General features: G+C 37.5%; 1 protein-coding gene and 1 long non-coding RNA gene across 8 annotated transcripts in view; both read right to left on the bottom strand.

Moving 5' to 3' along the window:
* Positions 1-9745, bottom strand: part of LOC148718315 (separin-like) — a 60674-nt gene extending 50929 nt beyond the window's left edge. The window contains exons 1-13 of one of the 4 annotated variants that reach the window (XM_088741637.1): positions 9605-9745; positions 9043-9188; positions 8488-8640; positions 8223-8390; positions 7683-7781; positions 7194-7264; positions 7043-7103; positions 6487-6576; positions 5894-6006; positions 5413-5496; positions 3874-3982; positions 3658-3713; positions 2073-3019 (exon numbers count right to left, since the gene is read on the bottom strand). In XM_088741637.1, coding sequence (XP_088597763.1) covers positions 2806-3019; positions 3658-3713; positions 3874-3982; positions 5413-5496; positions 5894-6006; positions 6487-6576; positions 7043-7103; positions 7194-7264; positions 7683-7781; positions 8223-8390; positions 8488-8640; positions 9043-9188; positions 9605-9614 — 1374 coding nt within the window. In that variant the 5' untranslated portion in view covers positions 9615-9745 and the 3' untranslated portion in view covers positions 2073-2805. Of the gene's footprint in view, positions 1-2072; positions 3020-3657; positions 3714-3873; positions 3983-5412; positions 5497-5893; positions 6007-6486; positions 6577-7042; positions 7104-7193; positions 7265-7682; positions 7782-8222; positions 8391-8487; positions 8641-9042; positions 9189-9604 lie in introns of those variants that run through there. The other 3 variants (XM_088741639.1, XM_088741636.1, XM_088741638.1) reach the window with 3 other exon arrangements.
* Positions 9746-10017: 272 nt separating this feature from the next.
* LOC148718314 (uncharacterized) lies at positions 10018-12431 on the bottom strand. Of its 4 annotated transcripts, none has more exons than XR_015994182.1 (5): positions 12275-12431; positions 11643-11797; positions 10940-11119; positions 10765-10800; positions 10018-10128 (listed from the first exon to the last, which is right to left on the bottom strand). It is a non-coding gene; the product is annotated as an uncharacterized LOC148718314 (long non-coding RNA). The 4 variants fall into 4 exon arrangements; XR_015994181.1 differs by lacking the exon at positions 10018-10128 and adding an exon at positions 10240-10295 and having other exon boundaries at positions 11643-11810; XR_015994184.1 differs by lacking the exon at positions 10018-10128 and adding an exon at positions 10240-10295.

Below are 12431 nucleotides of genomic sequence, written 5' to 3'. Positions count from 1 at the left end.
GAAATTTTTTTCAGGTCTGATTTTCACTATTGCTCAAATAGTGCTTTACTGCGAAGGATCGTTCACATATACATCTCATAACCGCAGTTCATACATATGTTTCATATGTTTGTTGTTGTTAGATATACCTTTAATAGAGGCTAAATGGGGCCAAATGGCCTCATTATTTACTATACCATTCATCCATTCATGTCAAAAGCAAAATGAAAGGAAAGTGGTCTTCTGATCAAAGGGTGTCAGCGAGTTGTTAGGTGCTTGCTGTAGTGTAAGTTACAAAAAAAATTTCTAAACTTTTACACAGTAAATTTTGGTCCATGTCATCTGTAGTTAACTTCAAAAAGACAGACATTGCCATATCTGAGGCCAGTTGAAACATTTGTGCATCAACTTGATGAATTCATTTTGTAACTTATACCCCATTCACACCAGAAAACTTGTTTAGTTAAACCAGGTTTAACTAAATAAAAATCAGAAGCAGAGAACTGAAAAACTAAATTTTCCACGAGATTCAAGCAATTCCTAAATTGTATTTTCAATGTGCCACATTTGAAGTTAACCAAATATTGATTTGAGCAGCTTCTATGGAGCTGTTGTGTTAAACCATGTTTAACAAAACAGCCTTAAAGCATGTTTAGGCTTTGGTGTCAATGGGGTATTAGTCATCCTCAGCGTTACCACTGGTCATTCCAGGTGGTTCAATAATCTTCACCAAGGGATCAGATTAATAATTTCTTTACCGCTCAGCAAACAGTATTATTTTTGCCATTGCACTATTTTGATACAGCATGCCCAATATAGCCAAGGTGTCGAGTACATGTATACACAAAGTTACTTAGGGTGGTTGTTTTCAGGATCTACTGAAACTTCTTTTTATTGATTAACATTTTGATCATTGCGTGACTGCAAGAAGTTGCCACCTCGGTGGTCTATCACTGGCCTTAAAGCATAAGTATTAACCCTTTCACTCCTGAAATCTCAACAGTAACTCTCCTGGATTTTCAAAGGCTGGATAGTACTATTCACAGAATAAATCTCTACTGGGCGGGTAGCGGAGTGTGTTTTGTTAACCATTCTACACTGAATTGCGATGTATCTGTTGGATATGGTTTTTCACCCATTGAACAAATAGACTTTGGTTTTAAGGGTAAGGCTTGCTGATTGGTTTTATGCTGTTTTTTAAAGTCCTTGGCAGCCATCCTTTCAAATGTCTGGCAAAAATGGGGAAGCTCTGTGTGAAATCCCATTTAATGCCTGTAAAGGGTTAAAGCAGTTTGTTAGCTCAGCATTGACTATAGAAAACAGCCATTTCAGTGGGTGTTTCCTGTTATCAATAAAGATCTAAAAACAGACAGGTAAACTACCAGAAATTTAATTTTGTACTGTTAGTGCAAAACATAAATAAACTGGCAAATTTAATTCTTTAGTTAGTATGAAATGTGATACAGAATACTAATTAATATTTTACAATTGTTGAGCACTTTGTTTTATTCTTCACATGCACACAAATGTGTCCATACCCATCTTGGAGAAAACAAAACAGGACTCTAAAAAATTGTAATTCAAGAACATCAAGCCTGACTTCAGTATCTGTATTCTCCACATTTCTCTCTATACATTTCCTTTGTTTAGCAATCAAATCTTAGGTTGAAGATAACTTCCTTTATTCTCATGATCCTAATGAATGATTCAGCAGTATCACTGTGTGGAGATATTAGATGCTGATTACTCTTAAGGGTTTGAAAAGTCAACCAAGGGCTTTCTCTGTTTGTTTGGTCCCCCTCTTCCTTTCCCCGTTTGTTTTCATGAAGTTTGCTTGAAAACTACTTCTCTTTCACCATAGCAAACCTTTCAACAATCAACAAAAATGCACATTTGCCTGATTTTCACAGCTACATATGAAGATATATCTTTAAAATCGAGGTTGACACTCAAGCAAGAATACTTGCATTTCCAAGGAGAAACTCATTTTAGATCTTTAAAATTAAGTAAAAAAGGGTTGCTTTTATATTGTTGCATTAACTTCGACAAAATTAATGAAAATACACATTTGAGAGGAAACCTGGAACTATATATTTACATGAATAATTAGACTTTATTGAGGCAACAACACCATCATCATCATTTCAAGCTCAATTATTAAAACAAATATTGACACTAAAATTATTAGGTACCTTCTTGGAATTCATTCTGTTATGAATTGTATCCTTTTCCATTTTTTTCACAATTGGTACAGATATCAGAGAAATGCCCTTAATATGCAAGCTAAACTTTAATTGCCAATGTAAAACATTAATATACAGATGACACATTTCTCAAATTGTTCCCAATTGATGATATAACATGGTAAAATGGTTACAAACAGTTAATAACTGTAACCTTGGTTTGTTATTTGACAAAGCAAATTTTGTTATGTATTCCTTGGATATGTTGGTACTGACATGATTTCAAAAAAAAGTTAGTGCGATAGAGAATAAGAGCTGTAGTAGAACAGGAAAAAAAAGATAATGTCCCTCTCTGTTTCAAATGGGTTTCTTTCTTGTACAACTTAACAGGATTGTGGGACAAAGTATGACAAACTGGCTCTGCTTAAACTGATCGGGTACTTTCAGCCCATGTAGATTTAGCACCTATTGCATATGGTAGTCTACAGTTAAGTGCTCTATCAGCATTAAAATTGTATGCACTACCATTTCCAAACACACTCTGCACGATGCTTGTCCTCTTTGCCACACAATCAGCACTAGTATGGTAAATACTTTGCTATTGCTTACTGGAACTAGAGATATTTTAGTATATAATCCTTGGTTAACCATTCTGTTCCTTGGTGTAAGCTGGAAGGCCATAAAGTACAGGAGATGCTCCTATCAGATATTTCAGTTTACAAGCTTGTCGCGACTGGCTTAGTACTTGTGGTAACGAGAAACAAGACCCAGATTGAAGCCACTGTTTCAGCAGCAATTCACTGAAGCGATCAATGTCTTTGTCAGTAACATCCCACAAGTTAGCAACGATGGCTGGGCTGAAAGTGAATACATTATAAATAGATTACATGCTACATATCTATACAGTGAACCATAGAGTAGAGCTATGGTCTTTGAAGAATAACTAGTTCCTTGAGGGTCTGGTCCAAGAAAAGGGAGTGCCCAACCTATAAGGAAAGCAAAGTTATACGAGTTTCCCAATGACAAAGGTCAATAGCAGTTGACATTTGGGTTCAAATCAGGACTTGACACTAATGGTAGCCAACTAGCCACACACTTGTAGAAATTCAGTTTTGGCCAGTGTTTTTCGATTTTCACTAGCCAGTGTAGCTAGTAAACAAACTGAAATTGTCATAACATCTAAGTTGTGACTGGCCACTTGGCTAGTAAGTTGAAAAGTTAGTGTTGAGCTCTGTCAAATAGAGCCAGAGGTTTCAATAAAAGCTGGTTATCAGCTGTCTATCACTGCCCATGAGTCCTCTTACTGCTGTCTGTTGAGCCTGCGAGCTGGCTCTCATGTTTAAGTCTTGCCTTAGGACCCCTTTTCCAAGGACAGCTACCCACTACTATATCAACAGCTGCTTAAGCAAAAAGCTGTTGAAACCTGCAGTATAGCACGTCAGTAAAAGACTTTGTAAGGGAACTAACACACAAGAAATGAATGCCAAAGACATACCAGCCTGCCAGAAGATAGATTGAGGCCATCCCCCTTGGCTCACACTCTCCACCAACCTAATGAATTAAAATAGAGTGGTTACTTATATGCCCCATGCCTAGTCTCAACCAACTACACATCTGAACCCGACAATTGGACACTTCCTTTGCATTTTGTTGGTTTGTCAACAACAATTATGTGATAATGTTTTTCCTTCACGGTCAGGTATAAACTAACCTGTAGTTTTCCCGAACTGCAACCCATAAGCAGAGTAACAGCTCGACAATCCAACCTTTGAATGTCATCACCCTGCAGAAATTCACGCCCAGTGCCATGACCAAAATATCTAGAAAGAATATTGATGCGATGATTAAAGCAACAACAACAATAAAACTTTCTACTGTAGATACCCTTATCTGAATGTTTATCGCATCTAGAACTAATAAGTATGGGATCATGTTTACTGCAGGTGTTCTCCACTGATATATCAGTTGAGAGTCAGTCAACACTTGGGTGACACTTGGTCAATAGTCAGTTGGCACTTGGTTGATGGTTGGTTCACAGCTGGCCGATACTTGGTTGAGACTTGGTCGACAGTTGATGGTCAATATCTTTACCCATACATTGACCGACTGTCAGCCAAATGTCAACCAACATATCGGTCAAATGTTAACTGACTCTCGACAAATAATTATGTCAACCGATGTATTGGTTGAGAGCACCTACAGTAAATATGATCCTTAATAAGTGTAACAGTTGTATTATGGACCCAGTTTAGCAGCTAAGCAACTGCAACTCACGCAAGAGCATCAAATGTCATATAAAAAGGGTCATAGATACTGATTTCACTTCTAAAATAAATAAAAAAACACCATCTCCCCTGTTTCAGTTGTAATTTGCATATAGTTCAGTCAATGTAACATAAATCATTACTGGTAGTAACTGATACAGACATATCAGAATGATAATAACATGGGTCATCCAACCTAATTAGTCACACAAGCAAAATTTCAAGTATGTATAAAAGAACCCAAAGTACCTTTGTCTCTATCTTAGTCAACTCATTTAACATTTAAGAGTCATGATTCTCAGTATTTCAGCACTGACAGCTCTGCAAATATCCAACCTCTACGACCTTTTAAATTTTCTACTTTGTCAATGGCAGGCTTAGCAATTTTCAGGGTTTCAGAACTAGGGTTTATTTTAGAGGTATGCATATCAGAGGGGTGTGAGGGGAACCTTCTTTTCAAAAACTTTGTAAGAGCCAAATTCTTTATATTCCCCCTGATCTGTTGTATACATTTCTTGGTAGAGAACTTGTAATGTTTAAAGATGGAAGCCGACATTCTCAAATGGAGGAAAATGTCACCAGTACATGACAGTTTTTGTTGGGAAGAGAGAGAGGGGTAAATTGCAGGCTGATGAGAGATAGGAAGCATACCAGAAGCTTGCTGTTCTTGACAGAGGGGGCCCATTTAAAAGGAGATCTACTGGAGTGCTTTTAGTTATTCACATGAACAGATCATGGACAGTCAAAGCTGATGGGAGACCCTAGAATAGTGCACTGGACTCCGGGTTGAGAGGTCTGGGTTTGAGTACTGGCTGGGTTAGTGTGTTGTGTTTGTGGGCAAAACACTTTACTCTCACAGTGCCTCTCTTCACCCAGAAGGACAAATGGCTTCTGCCGAATTGTCGAGGGGGGGGGGTGAGTGGTAATACTCCTAGTTGGCTGTGTGGGCCAATAGGCCCCTTACTGGAGCCTTTACAGTAACTCACATGAACAGGTCATGGTCAGTTAAAGCACTCCTGAACTCTTCCTGTGTGGGAGCCTTTCCTGTGATACCTTGCCATCCATCTTCGCTGCAAGTGACAACAATTATTCATATACGCTGGATTATACAAGCATTTTGATTGGTTTGTACTTGTGATCTATTAAAAAACAGATGCAAGAGTAATGTCACCATCAACAACATTTTGCTTTCTTATTGTTTAAAACCATTACATGCTGCCAAAATGCCAAAATCAGTGACACACTTGGCTGGGCTTCCTGTGTCACTTTTTTTTTCTTACAACATTTTGATGTCATCTGTGATCTATTACTAAACAGACACACAGCAACATTGAATCTATTTGTTCAGTTTATAATATATTGGTGTTACCTCTATCAACTTGTATAGCCTAGTTTAATATATAAGAAACACAACATCAGGTCTTTCTTCTGTTTCATTTGTTTCAATCGTTTGCTTGTGTTTTCTACCTTTCAAACCACTTCTGAAACATTTTCTGGGTGTTAGGTAGGTTATTCTGAGGATTGAGTGCATAGAATGTTTTCTCAGGATCAATCTCAGGCAACTGTCTTTGACACGATAACTATCAAGAAAAATGCAGAAAAAAAATACTAACTGACAATGAATATCAAGGTATTAAAAGCTAAGAATCTGGCACAAAAGTTGTTGTGGTAGGCAACCACATTTCAAAAGATCTTCATTCAATTCAATCAATTGACAATTTTTCCTGTATGCTTACCTTGGCTAATAGATAATGAAATGACAAACACTTTTTTGTATCAGATCACAACTTCTTTTCATAAAATTACAAACCATTATTGTAAGGGAGAATTATGCTCCAGAAACCAAATGAGCCAGTTCTTTACACAAGGTCTAACCCAAACCATGGTTTACACAATCAGTGGGCATCAGGGTTGTTATAATTAATTAAAATAAATTTCTTTCCACTGTTGACAGCATAGCAGAGATAAAAATCAATATGGTTCTGGGAGAAAACATGACAGTTGTTTGAGAAACAAGTCAGGTCTTCAAACTTTCAAAGACCTCTTAATGAAATGTGTACCTTGGAAAAAAGAAATTGCAGAGATGGGACCCTTGTCACAGGTTGGTCAAACAGGATGGGTATGCTTTCCCATGGAAGATGCTGAATATCCTATGAATCATAAAATACAGATCAATTTGATTTATAGATATGCCAGAAATTGACTCTGGTTTCAAACATTGTAGAAGAGTACGTCCCAATACTGAATGAGTTGATAAGTAAGAACTGCAACCACAATTTAGGCACACATCTCGCAATTACAGCATATCTGTGCATGCCCATAAATCTACTTTAGTGTCTGAACACTTTGAATATAATGGTGAGCAACCAGTACCCATTACACTAATGTTGCAAATGACCACTTTTTAAACTAATATGGAATGTAAGTCAATTACGGATGCCTTTCCTCCCACCCTTGTGTTTGGCTAAACTTTGATTCCTTGACAGTTCACCAACATCTATTTACAAAGAACCCACATATTGGTTGTTCAGTTTTCAGGTCTTCAGAGCTAGAGCTAGAATACATTTAATGGCTGATTACTAAACAAATGTAAGACCTAAAAAAGCTGGTTCTTACTTTTCCAAGAGTTAGGATTACAGGATGACGAGGAATGTTCTCTGCAGAGTGACCTCCAGACCTGAGAAGGAATTTTGTTGTCATCAATAATTTCTCGAGAGTACAAGTAATGAAGGTGAGAAAGAAAATTAACCTTTATGTTCCCTCGAACCTGTTTATGCAGCTTTTCTTGTCTGTATCTTCAAATAGCTTGTCAGTGAGGTTCTGAACTTCATCAAGTAGCTGAAACATGCAATGTGAGAGATCATGAAATGAGAGATGATTACTTAAGGGCCAAGGATGAGGAACCTCCCTTTGTCTCTAGTAGCTAACACTAAACACATTCTCCTGTCAGGCAATTGATGATGATAAACCAATAGAGTGCAATTTTATCGAACACGAAATAATCAAAACAAAAATAATCACAACAGCTTATTCCAATACAGGTTGAGAAGAAAAAAACCAGAGGGTTGCTATGTCTGGGAAACACAAGTGGACCAAATTACAATTTAGTTAATGTAAGTAGTTGCTAAATCTGACTTAAGCCCTTCATTAGAGTGAAGAGTTAGCCCTTTGCTTTGACAAAAGCAGTGAAATTCCAACTTACTCTAGACACTTGATTATGAATTCTTTGATTGCAACAAAATTTTCTTGTTCTTACTTTTTCAAAAGAAGGTAAGGTAGCATCCATGGCAGTAATTTCAATCAGTGCTTCAGCAGTTTCTTTTCTTGACAAGCAAAATGACGAATCTATGAGGACCTACAACAAACAAAGGACACTTACTAATAAAAATATTAATAATGACAATGGGATTTAGCTGGCAGCATTCCATGAGGTGGTTCTTCTTGTCCACTGGTTTAAAGTGAAATGTTGAAATGTTGGTTTTTGTGGAGGGAGGAAAACCAAGGAACCTGTACAAAAACCCTTGGAGCAAGGACATACCGACCCACATACCACATATGACACCAGGTCTGGGAATTGAACCTGTGGAACAGCAGGGAGGTGAGTGCTCTTGCCACTCAACCATCCCTAGTTCCCATTCGGTTACTATGCAAGGTTTTGCTACTTCAATTGTCATCTTTGGGTCAAGCACCAAAGATGGCACACAAATCATAACAAAGATTGATGGACAAAACATTTTTCATACAATCTGCCATCCTTATAACTCGGGAAACTCTGATTGATTCATGCACAACATACTTCAAGCAAATGATTATCAGGACGGCATCCACACAGGATTGAAACTTTCTCTTCCAACTCTCTGGCTAAGGATGCTATTGATTCACAATACTCTTCATCAATAGGCTGACCAAGAGGAACTCCTCTCCATCTTCCAAGCCAAGAACCTTCAAGTTTCTCCAAAAGGTTCTAAAGAAATGACCATAATTATTACAATTTAGACTTTCAGTTATGTCATAGGAGAGGATACACATTCATGGCTCGTGAGAGTTGAAATGTTGATCACCTTCATTCTCCTGTCAAGCCTTGTCCTTAGTGTCCACCACTCGGTTGTGTTGTTAATATTCATGCTTTTGATGCTGTCATTCATTATGTCTGTAAATTCCTCCAATACACCAGACTGGAACAGCTTTGAAAGATCCACAACAACTTTGTCTCCCTTTACAAAATAAATTGTTTCAGTCAATAGTTAATTAGGTTAATTTACTTCGCCAACCCTGTTCTTGTGCTTTTATCATTAGTTACAGACTTTCTAGTGGTTAAATGAGAAATTATCTACTAGTAAGCTCAGGTTATCCCCAGTGTTTTGTCAGATATCCAGACAGTTTGCTCAGACATATTTCTAGTGATCTTCTAGAATAAAGAGGTATTGTGAGAATTCAGTGTTTTACCCAAAAACCCCTCATGGTGACCTTAGACAAAGCTTACACCTGCACTACAGAATCTCAACTGACTGTAATCTACTACCTCCTCCAACGTAGAGGTGAGAGGTCCACTCTCCCTAAATACAACAACAGAGTAACCGCAATATAACCAAGTTGTTACAAACACATCGACATACAGTGCAATCCTTGTTCTGTGCTTCTCCAGATGTTGTGTTAATCTTAACCACAGCAGGATCACAGCCAGCCCTTACCCTGCAGATCAGCAGTTCTCTGTCCTTGCTTACTGGATGTGTGAAGGTTTCCAAAGTGCAAACAGTCCACTCTAGAAAACAATAATTCTAATTTCTTACCTTGTCAATATCACACTATAGGATTATCGCCAAAATTCATTATTTGCTCAACGTAACAAATTAAATTTCAGTTCTACTTGTCAAAGGAACTAAAAATTCATGGCAAATGTAATCATCTATGTGTAGCATGAGCTGAAGAATTGGGAAGAGTCAAATGAGGTGGTCTGGTAACAAAAAGTTTTTAACAAAGTCATTTTGCTTAAAGAATTATGTTAAATTAGTGATAATTACATTTCGCTAGAAAAAAATATTCTCCTGTTATAAGAGTCACATTGTTCTACAAACCAATCCTGAGAAAGTTGAATAGTTAAACACTTTCTTTGAAGCTGGTTTGGCTGCATAACACAGCTGAAAGCTCGCTATTGCTTGTAAAATAACTATAATGTACCTTTAGGCATGTTCTGCAATAGGGAAATTTCTTAAGGAGTGAAGAGACCGCGTTTGTATCTCTAAGTTGCACACAAGGAAAACTTCATGATGTTTCAAGTCTTGACCAGGGCAGCCAGTTTTTGGTGAGCAGTATTAGTTGAAGAGTCATCAAGTGACAAGGAGGAAAGACGTTCTGCAAGCTTCACCAGATCTCCTTTGTTTTCCTAACAGACAAAAAGGAAATAACAAAATAAAGAGAAATCTACTTGTAGATTTATTAAGTTCCCTGCTCTGGCATCCCATGTTCTAGTTCCCTGTTATGACATCCCATGTCTTACAGTAGTTCCCTGTTCTGGCATCCATGTTCTAGTTCCCTGTTCTGTAATCCCCTGTTCTGGCAGCCATGTTCTAGTTCCTTGTTCTGGCATCAAAGGTTCTAGTTCCTTGTTTTTGCATCCCATATAAAGGAGCAGATAAACTTTGAGTCACTTAGTGCCACAGTAATTGGGGATACCAGTAAACACGGAGAGTTGTGTGCCATGTCTAAGAGGTAAAAGCATCCAACTGGTTTTCACAAGGTCACGAAAAATCTCTCTCTTTTGTATACATAACAAATAGAAGTCTATCAAATGCAACAGTAGCTACAAGTACTCACAAGCAAAGGTGTTATCATATATACCAAAGGTTTAGAAAAATCCTTTGCTATTCTCCTAAAATAACAAAACCACAGGGATTCAATTGAAAATATCCCTGGTCACTAGTCAGTGAAGTCATCTTTAATTAATCTGAGTTGAAACTTCAACTTAAATTAACAAAAAGGATGTAAACTTTGCCATTATCTTTGTAGTCTAGATGAGTCTTCTAAAAACTAGTTCCAAATTAATCTTTAGAGGTAAACAATTCCCCTTTGGCATCTTTACTGTAGCTAAGATATCTTGCTCTATGGGGACATAAGAAGTTGAAATGAAATTTGTTTATACATTTGCCGTAATTGCAAACAAAAAAAAAAAAGAAAAAAATTTGAAAAATAACTGTTTTGCTGGTTTGGACAAGGCAAATTTACCAATTACCAGCAGATTAATTCAATGTTGAATTCACATCAGGGGAATAAAACAAAAGAAATTAACCCTTCATTTTCAGCACAACTTCATGTTCAGCAAACAATTTTTAAGATCTTACTTTATTCTCTTTCCTGTTCTGGTAACAGCTTGATGTCTAAGAGTAACAGACAAGGACAGTTAATATTATCCTCAAAATTCTCTCATCTAAAATTTTGGATTGATGCTCCTTGACTTTCTGATCTAGTGTGGGTCCAAAAGTTTAACAGAGCTTTTACTAAACATTAATAAATCACCTGTATGGTAGGCAAAATTGCCTTGCTAGTGCAACACCATCCACAAACTGCCTCAAAGCTTCCCTCACAGCTCCCTGATGAGCAACAGCTGACCAACTTGTAACAGGGATGAGAGCAAGTCATTTAGGATTGACAAACTAGAAAGGTTTTGGCCAGAACTTTCTGATGTGGCTAGCAAATCTGCACAAACAAAAGGAATAGATGCCAAAATATGTGATTAAAAGTTTAATAATAAAACAGAAGAAAACTCTCCCATGTTTCAGGCCAGTTTGATTGCACTTTTCTCTATATTTTAATCAGGATAATAACACATCCAATTACAAGCACAACTCTATCTCAAAGCCTGAATTAGGATTGCAAGGTATTGCCAACCACATGATTTAGGTATATATTATCAGGGGCTTCATTAATGTTTTCTGCAGGAGGGAAACTGGTTTTCACAGGCGGGCAAAACTCTTTGAACTGAACTTCTTTATAAGATAAACTTTCCTCCAGACCGTCAAATCAGGTGGGCAAAACCGTCCTCACAACTGGTCAATTTGCCCGGTGCCTGGCCCTTAATGAAACCCCTGTATTATCCCAGTCATCAGAACACATTGTCCCTAGTAGAAGCTCATAGAAATCAGGGGCACTACTTTGCAAGCAGGGCTCTGCAGAATTGTGTCAAGAATAAAAGGAAACAAAAATTCCTCAATCACCTTACCCAACAAATTTTCCTTTTGCTTGTGTATCTGTTTGCCAGTACAAAACGCATCTAAACCAAAGATTTCTTCAGCCATTTGTGTTAGTTTATGAAGTGCATCCATAGCCCATTCCAGGAGTCAGTGAACCAAGTAGAGGATCTCAACAATGATAATACTAAAAAACATAACTGTCACCTGGGAATTACTCATAAACTCATGAATTGATTCACTGATCAAAAATTATCTGGTTGAACAGACTGTTTTGTTGGTACTAAGTCTGCCTAAATTTTCACAGGTCACTTGGCGACGGTTTATGAAAACAATGAAATAAAAAATCAATATTGGGGAGCTGGGATTGGGCGGTGGTGAGGTCACTCACCTCCCATTAGTTCAATTCTTGGACCTGGTGTCACATGTGGGTTGAGTTTGTTGTTAGTTTTCTTCCTTACTCCAAGGATCTTTCTAGGGGTCTCCAAAAACAAACACTCCAAATTCCAATTAGACCTAGTATCAGTGGACAAGAAGAGCCATCTTATGGAATATCCACTGCTAAATTCCCATTTCCATTACGAAAAAGTTACTGAATAACTGTGGAGAAGAGTAGATCTAAGTTTTGGAAAGAGGAATTTCCAAAGAAGAAGAGTGAACTTACCAACTATTATCTTAAATTTGTGGATTGTGGGTGGGAGCATTGCATATTCACAGCAAATTGATTTCCATCTGGCTTTCAACAGGTGGGACTTGTAACTCTTGTGTGTGAAGACGTCACTCTGCAGTGCTTCCTTCAGGGAGACCTCCCCTTCCGAATA

Source organism: Stylophora pistillata, chromosome 12 (assembly GCF_964205215.1).
Source record: "Stylophora pistillata chromosome 12, jaStyPist1.2, whole genome shotgun sequence".
NCBI lineage: Eukaryota > Metazoa > Cnidaria > Anthozoa > Scleractinia > Pocilloporidae > Stylophora > Stylophora pistillata.
Note: the sequence above shows the minus strand (reverse complement) of the source record. Positions and strands in the feature narration are given on the sequence as shown.